This window comes from Brienomyrus brachyistius, chromosome 8, assembly GCF_023856365.1.
Source record: "Brienomyrus brachyistius isolate T26 chromosome 8, BBRACH_0.4, whole genome shotgun sequence".
Lineage (NCBI taxonomy): Eukaryota > Metazoa > Chordata > Actinopteri > Osteoglossiformes > Mormyridae > Brienomyrus > Brienomyrus brachyistius.
Window position 1 is genome coordinate 18,305,047 of NC_064540.1, and position 8,708 is coordinate 18,313,754.

The window sequence follows — 8,708 nt, forward strand, 5'->3', positions numbered from 1 at the left end:
CGCATAGGACAGGTACTGCTGGGAGTCTGAACCTGTGTGGACCCCCCCAAAAAAAGCGACTGGTAAATAAATTTCATTGCCTTTTTTGTTGTTGATACTCTGGCATTTTTATTCCAACCAACATAAATGAAACCCAATATTCTTGGGCCAAAACATAAGCACTTCAACCAACAAACCTAACCATCAGTTTAGGACTGACAAACTATGAACTACGAATTCTTACCCTACATGGCTTCCCTGCTGGTCGACAGATTTCTTTTGCATCACCTCCTTTCCCCTACAACCCTAAAGCCTTTCCATTTTCCCCTCAGATCTCATCTTGCCGACCCTCTACCCGTTTGCAACCAGCTCCACCCCATGCTCCGTAGGCGCGCACACACGCGGGCAAGCGCGCGCACACACACACACACACACACACACACACACGCGGACGGACGCACGGGGCTGCGCAGCAGTCGCGGCTGCCTCCGATCGGGCTTTTTACGCGTGCCGATGCTCGTACGGTCCGTCCGCCGGCGCACAGCAGCTCAGCCCCGACTCACCGGGCAGCGCGGACGCCTCGGGGACTCGCTTTCTTTAAGCCGAACTCAGCAGTTTGCGGACAGAAGCGCACCGGGACCACAACGCCAGGTGAGGGTTCCGCCCCAAAATACACATATAATTATAAAAACACCGCGCAGATAAGGACCAGATATCACTTGTCTTTGATTATGATGGTGTGATTTATAGTGGACATAAAGATGATTGCAGTGATCATTTCTACTGCTGCTGATGATGACTGTGTGACAGGTGAGGATCAGTAGCTCAGTCACTAATAAGTTCATTGGGAAATGCAGAGGCAAAAGGGTGAAAGTGCTTCATATCATTTATCGGATCGTTTCTGTTTGCTTGCGATTTCATTGCTGACATTGTTCATAGTTATGTAGCGGCAGAGGCGATTGACAAATTGTGTGTGAACATAAGATAACAGACTAAGCGGCAACAGCTACGCTTTTACGCTTTGAACTTGCGTGCCTGTGTTCCTGAGTGTGTACCTTACCTTGATTAGATGTTTTTCATCAGTATTTTCTCGCATCCGCATTTATTCCCTCGTTTCTTAGGGCCAAGACACTCGTAAGAGCTTTCAGATTTATTGCATTATTCCCGTCCCACCCGTCATTTCAAACATGGGTGCGAAAAATTGTTTATCTGTTCTTCACCGGTATAAAAAACAACAGATATGAATGAGTGACCAGGTGATGGGAAATATCAATGAACTGAGAAGATGCCAGAACAATATAAAAAGAATAAGCAAAAATAAATCATAAAATTTAAAGGCAAATAGAATGCAAAAGGAGGAAGCTACAGGTGATCAGTGTTACTACAGTGAGATCTAATCACTTCACAGTTCCCAGTGATTTTCCTTTGGAGTCCTTACAGCAGTACCCCCACACACGCCTTCTGTCTTGTGTTTGTTACCTTTTCCTGTTACTGGTGGACGCATCCCGCCCTCCTCTCTTGCTCCACCCCTCTGACTCAGGATGTGCGGCATGGGTGTGGACTTGGAGGAGAGCAGCTCAGGAGAGGAGGAGAAGGACCAGGAGGAGTACGGGATGGGGGAGGGTGTGAGGATGCTGCTGCCCCCGCCCCCAGCACACAGCGAGGAGGGTGCCTGGGGTGCCCGCCGGAGACCCGCCGCTTGCCTGGCCTGGGGGGCGGGGCTGGTGCTGTGGAATGTGGGCGTGGCCACGGCCTGCCTGCTGGTCCTGGTCGCCGTGTTCGCCCTGGTGCTGCTGCCCGTCGCGCTGCTGCTCTACGCCGGCTTCCTCTGCCACTCACGCGTAAGGAAGCGGCTGGTCGCTCCGCCCCCCAGCCTGACCAATGGGGCTTCACCCGCCACTGGACAGTGCCGACCACACATGACAGCACATGGCACAGCACATGGCACAGCACATGCTGTTTTATGTTTGCGTGTTTGCATGCATGTTTTCTGTGCGTAGCGTGTGATTCCCCCTCATCATGCTTGGAAGGTCAAACACACTCCTACATGATGGAGGTGAGGCAGGATGTCAGATCTCAACAACTACATCAAACACCCCCCGCAAAAAAAAACCACATACCTGTCTCCCCAGACCGATGTGCATTTTAGCCACCTCCATGCGTTCAGTAATAAAGTGAAGGAATCAGTTCAGGTTGCGGCCCTGGAGCAGCACTGCAGAACGACAGCGGGGGGGGGGGGGGGGGAGTGATGGAGTGAACTGAATGGAAATCAGAGAGAGAGGGAGCGCCAAACTGTAGTCACATGGTATGCCAACATCGGTCACACCCCCCCCCCCACCTTGGTGCTGCGGGGCTGTGTGTGTGTGTGGATTATGTTTATATTACATCGTGGAGACCAAATGCCTCCCACAATGTAATAAAAACCTGTTATTTCGGCATTGTGGGGACCATTTTTCAGGTCCCCCCAAAGATCCGTGAATGCAACTAAAAAAGTAAAAATGCCTCGAATTACTTATGGTTAAGGTTAGGGCTGGGTAGGGGTTAAGGTCGTCATGTTGGGATTAGAGTTTTCCCCATAGAAACAAATGGAGAGTCCCCAGAAAGATATAATTACAAACCTGTGTGTGTGTGTGTGTGTGTGTGTGTGTGTGTGTGTGTGCGTGTGCGTGTGTGTGTGCGTGTGCGTGTGCGTGTGTGTGAACGTCCAGCGTACATGTTATTTTTACCAAACACTATATCTGAAGAATCTCAGACATTATTAACACCTGTCCCCTTCCCACAACACCTCTTTCGTCTCCCCCTGTACTGTTTTCACTCCCTTGTCATCCTCTCTGGTAGCTCACTGACAGCCATGGTGCGGGGGGGGGGGGCTTCACCACTTATGACTGGACAGGAGACTGAGAGCCTGTCGCACACGTTGTCTCACACACCCGGGGCTTTGTCTTCAACATACGGCCCTCTTTTCAATTAACCCCCATCTCCCTTCTCTCCCTCCCCCCTTTTGGTCCCAATTTCCAATCTTTGTCCACCAGCTTCTTGCGTCGTCTTGAGTTCATAAATCTTTTTTTTATGTCCATTTGCTATCATTCTGGAACGTGGCAGCCAGTTTTAATTTAAGTAGAACAGGTATAAGATTCATGGCGAATCCTTTCTCCAGTTAATTTCCTGTTAACTTTCTCTTCTGTTGATACATTTTTGCACCTCATTCTCTCACTCCTTCCCCCTGGTTTCAAATGCCTCCTCTTCCCCAACAGGTCATGAACTCTCAAGCCAGTCTCTGCCAGTACCTGGAAGACAACAGCTGCTCTGCTTTCATAATCCTGGGCTTTGTGATGATGTCACCACTGGTGGTAGTCGCCGCGGCGACCTTCTGTGGCCTGGCACGCAGGCTCCGCCTCTTCCTGCTCTTCCAGCCCATTGCACGTGCTTGTTACCGTGGAGAGAGGTTCTGGGTCTGGGGTGGAGATGTTAGGGCCTGGGTGTGAGAGCGCTTGTCTTGTGCCCTGGGGGGCATATTTCCCAATCTGGGGGGGGGGGGGGGGGCTCTAATGATGGTTGCTGTGTAATTTATCCCAATCACAGCTCCTCTACTGATGTGATCGTTGTTTGCAGGGACTGAAAATGACTCAGTGAATTCATGATACTCATTGATCTAGTATAGGATTTCGATACGAGCCATTAATTATGAGGGAAGGTTTCTCACAGGAATTGGGGATAAAATGAGTGTAAGTCTTTGGGAGTTAGCCACCTACTTTTGGCCAGTAAAAATAATGCATAATCACTCGAAGAAAAAAAAACATTAAGATGTGTTTTACTGCATAGTCAGGAACAATACTAGGTTAGAAAAGAACGGAACATTCGCTCAGAGTGGCACGGAACAATGTTGGATCCAAGCTTCTCATCAGTTCCTTGTAAGTTTTATTCCCTCAAACTAGCTGAAGTAAGTAGCTTAGATCTTACTTAGTTCAGCTGTTATTCGGCGAATAGAATCAGCTCAATATTTTTGGGTTCTCATGTACACTACCAGTCAAAAGTATTTACACACCACTGGATTTTACAACTTTTCCATTTCTTTAATAAAAAACAGATTTTTTTATCCTTCTTAAGCATTGGGAAGTTCAATGAACAACTATAAATGAAAAAATAAGTCAAATAAAATAAGTTTCCTTTATAACACGTAAAGGGTAAGTAACAGTGCATGTCTGGCATCCTATTAACTGGTTGTATTTGACAGAGTCAAATTCTAGGCTGTCCTTTAACTTTAAATGCCCTCGTTAATCGTATGATGCCATGAAACACAGCGGTATTTAATGCCTCTTTTGAACGCCTCAAATCTTCTCTGCTGTTATAACTGCTAGAGGAGGTTACTTTGATGAATCAAAGATATGGCATTTTCTTGCTAATAAAAGTACTCAAATGATGAACATATTGTACATTTATTTGTTAAAGAAAATTGAGTGTATTTTTCGTAAATGCTAAGTGTGTAACATGCAAATGTAGAAAATCTCAGTGAAAAAATCGTTTGACTGGTAGTGTAGCTAAGCCTGCAGCCAATGGGCCTGATTTATGTGAGATGTGGCCGTTAGTCTCTGTCGCCAGGCAGTTTAATTGTGCTTCAGAACCACGTTCTGCATTGTAGCTGTATTTTCCGAAAGTCACATCTGATCACGGACGCTTTTCCCCGTGATGCTGATGTTACACACTCATCACAGCGCCTCTGCTGCTCGAGAGGTGGAAGATCGCAGGGGGATTTAAGTAACTAAAAATGTTTCGTTTTGCTATTCTCTGCTGTACCGATGATAGATGTGACGTTCCCTGTTTACTTTTTACATCTCACAGTCTGCTGGTGTACCTGTATATCTGTCACTGTGGATATAAATAAACGGAGGCATTTCGCAGTGCGTCTGCAGTTTTTTTTGCCCAGCAGGAGTGCTGTTAGGAGTGAAGCTTTTCGGTGCTGTCGTCTGTCAAAGGTATAATGAGGTGGAGACACTAGACAACACGTAAGTGCCCTGGCTTCATGTTACATGGGGGGCCTTGCTGGTGGGTGTCATGAGGAGTGGAAACAAAATGATTCCTAACAAAACTAACATAATGTTCAGCAAAGTCACTTTTTCTGCCCTCATGCCTTGCTGGGTGTACAGGAGCCTCTGGAATCTCTCGATGGGAGAGAAGAGGCTCAGATAGGTAAGGGGTTGGGATCATCGTGCCCTGAAAATCACCACCTGCTTTGGACCAATGGGAAGCAGCAGGAAGTGCTTTTAGGTGGGCTGTGATTGATGGCCCCCAGTGATCACACCTACCACGGAACTGAAAGCCTTGTGTTGCCTACGCTGTTGGAAGTTTGCTGCTTTGAGAACAGGCAACCTACTGGTTATAGGCCAGTATCACCTCCTGCTGGATGTTCTCATATCAAAAGTGGGGCGTGGGCATTCATGTGATAGTGTGCGATTACGTCTCAATGTATATTATCGCAAGGGGGGGGGGGGGGGATGTAGTGTTTTTATGAGTATTATATCGAAATAGGGGTATTAGATCTTTGCTGAAAATCATTTTGTATCATTAAAGTGGGCAGCTGGTATTATGTTTCAAAGAAATGTATTATTGGAGGCTCAGCGGGCATCACTCATAACTCCAGGGCTGGGCGCTACATGGCCGCCTCTGCTCTGCGTGTGCCAGTCACATGTTCAGTCCCGTCGTCATCTGCAGGGGACACCGTGGCACCTCCTCACGGCGTATGATTATGTGTGTGTGGGTTATGTATATATTACATAGCGGGGATCAAATGTCTCCACAATGAGATAAAAACTGCCATTTTTGGCATTTTGTCTCAATTATTTAAAAAATCTGTGATTCAGATGCAATCAAAAGGCTTGTATTTTGTTTGTTTACTTATGGTTAAGGTGAGGGCTGGGTGGGGGGGGGTTAAGGTCGTCATATTCGAATTAGAGTTTTGCCCATGGAAATGAATAGAGAGTCCCCACAAAGATACAGATGCCTAATCTATATGTGTGTGCCCTGTTATGGACTGGCACCCTATCCAGTATTGTGCTCTTTGCTGGGATAGGTGGAAAGAAGATGGATGAAAATTATTAAAATAAATGCTAACCCATGTCTCCCCTCCACTTTACACTACATTAAACGCTGTGTAGAGCAGTGGGGGGTGAGTGATATAGAGGTAGACGGGTGAAAACTAGGCCTATTCATGCGTAATGCAGGCCAATAAAAACCAGCAGGGAGGAGGCCTCACGGGGCAGGCAGGCCGGTAGTCACGCAAGTAGAGCGTGCTCCTTCCCATTCTACAGCGACCCATCAATCACCCCCCCCCCCCCCAGTACCGTCACCAGTCACTCCTTCTCTGACTGCTCTTTATGAGCCCCTGAAAGGCAGTCTCTTGCTCGACTGCTGCCACCTAGCTGTGACTGAAGTGAACTTATAGCCTGTCAAGTGATTCATTTTACTAGTGACCATGGGACTTATAAATCATGTTTTAGGTTTTCCACAGAGCTAAGCTGAGTTATTAGGAATTATTATTTTTTGCTAATGAAGGAGAAGATATTTGTGTGGGTTTAAACAGCGAAGCTCGTCTTCATCTGTATTCCCTGAAGCACCACTTCAAATTTATTGATCTTAGTTAACGACTGAACTAAATTTTAAAGGTCTAAAAGACAATCTAATAATAAGCAGCTTCCTGTTTTTCTGTTCTTCTATGTAATTATTATTCAATAGTTTCATTTCATGTTAAATTTATAAAAATCAAAAAACAAAAGCAAGCCACCCAGACCAGAAAAATGGCTAAAAGATAGACAAGACAGACATTAAAAGTTATAAAAATAAATAATTGTTTTGTTTATATTCCTGGAAAACTTGATATAGCAGGTACTGAATCAGCTTTCAAGAGACATTTGTTCATAATAGGTCTGTTGATAATGGCCCGACATCAAACATTTTGAATTCCAAAGCATATGTTTATTTTGCGTCCTTGAGACAATCTGTATACTTTTTATCTGGGGAGATAATATTGAAACAAAGCAGTAATATTCCTGTTGTTTCTATAGAGTAACAAAAGACACCTGCAGAGTACAGGTGTGATGCACTTCTGTGATGACTGCCAGTGCACTATAAAGTAGGCAAAAAAAAGCCTGTTGGTGAATCTAAATAAAACTTTTTCTAAATACTACTTTAAAACTTTTCACCCTTTTGAATATGTCAAAGAAAGTTATTTAGTAGCGAAATTATCTTATTTCAGGCATATTAATAAACAAAAAAATGCATAAATAAGTCATGCAAATGCATCTGTCCCATTGAAAAAAACCAACCAATTTCTCGCATTAGAAGGAGCTTTTGAAATGAAGCCCACTGGAATTTTTCCTGCAGTAAGTTCATCTCATCCTTTCAGCTCCGATGTCGCTCCTTTCTGTCTGCTTCTGTCTGAATGTTATTCCCCGGCCTCACATCCCCGTCTGCTGAGGCTCAATTAAGCGACCGTCCGTCTCTGTTTTTCAAAAGTCTGTTTACCTTGACATTCCACAGACTCCTCTTCTCGGGCTACAATACTTTGGAGTTGCAATATCCGTGTCTTGAAATCTTTTTGTTTGTTTAATTTTATTGTGTATTACTTATTGCAGGGGAACATCCATCCCAGAGCACAGACAGTACATGTGAATACTGTTGGCAAACTGTTTGTGTTTGGGCTGGAATGAATTTGTGGAATTACTGAAATAAGAAGGTTTATGTGTTTACATTGAACACTGATTTGGCGGAGTGTCGTCGTCTCCCCCCCCCCCCCCCCCTCCACCCCCCATGCCTGGAAGAGGGCTTCAACTCTCAGCTGGGGCCAGCTGTCATTTATAACAAACAGCTGGAACCAGGTCAGCAAGGGGGGGGGGAGCTGATGACTCTGTTGTCACTCTAAAACACATCATGAACAGCACATTGGCTCTGGTGCTGACTTGTTTCCATGACAGCACAGCACTCAGAGGTGTTTCTGTCACAGTGAATTAGGTGTTCATTTCAATGTTTATTAGCAACGACTGACAATGGAGCTGTGCTTCCAGCAGATGGATGGTCTGATCTAGACGGGAAGCAAGAAACGCCTTAAGACAGCTCTTCTGCATATGCAGAGTTCTTTATTCGGATCAATAAGCAAAGGTGACCCTGTCAGATTGGTGTGTTCCCCCTCTCTCTCCCCGGGGGTGCTATTCTGCTCTCCCCGAAACAGAGATGGTTTATTCATGAAAGCTACTGAGACCCCAGACGGTGATCCTTCAAGCCCACAACAGGTTGCACAGATCCAGACTCGCCTTTCACCCACCTGCATACACATGCACAGAATTGGATGCCATTTCGCTCTGACCTGGAGTTACTGTTACACAGAGTTGGGTAATTCAGGTCCAGAGAGTAAAAGTCCTGACCAGGATTTTGTTTCAACCAAGCAGTTGAGCATAAACACTCACAGTCACAGAGCACTCAGCTGATTGGTTGAAACAAAATCCCAGTCTGGACTTTTACTCTCTGGAACTGCATTACCCAACTCTGCTTTTACACATATATAATACACTCATGTGCCACTTTATTAGAAACACCCTAACCCTTACTTACTAGGATCCCCTTTGCTCTCAGCACGGCCTGAATTCTCACTGGCATTGTGGGTGTCATGGTCATGGCATCTGGTGCATGTTGACATGATTACATCATGTCCTTGGTGTGTATCAGCTGCACATTCCTGC

At 45.6% G+C, this 8,708-nt stretch overlaps 1 protein-coding gene across 1 annotated transcript; it reads left to right on the forward strand.

Moving 5' to 3' along the window:
- Positions 1-307: 307 nt before the first annotated feature.
- LOC125748207 (transmembrane protein 88) lies at positions 308-4,861 on the forward strand. Its single transcript, XM_049024135.1, has 3 exons — positions 308-630; positions 1,520-1,820; positions 3,234-4,861. Exons 2-3 carry the CDS (start codon positions 1,521-1,523, stop codon positions 3,462-3,464), a joined length of 531 nt encoding a protein of 176 aa, XP_048880092.1. The 5' UTR covers positions 308-630; position 1,520; the 3' UTR covers positions 3,465-4,861.
- Positions 4,862-8,708: the final 3,847 nt, after the last annotated feature.

Bases quoted from the DNA above. Each gene is read 5' to 3' on its own strand.
- LOC125748207 (XM_049024135.1), top strand. From the start codon at position 1,521: ATGTGCGGCATGGGTGTGGACTTGGAGGAGAGCAGCTCAGGAGAGGAG. The intron at 1,821-3,233 runs GTAAGGAAGCGG...CTTCCCCAACAG, and splicing joins GCTTCCTCTGCCACTCACGC to GTCATGAACTCTCAAGCCAG.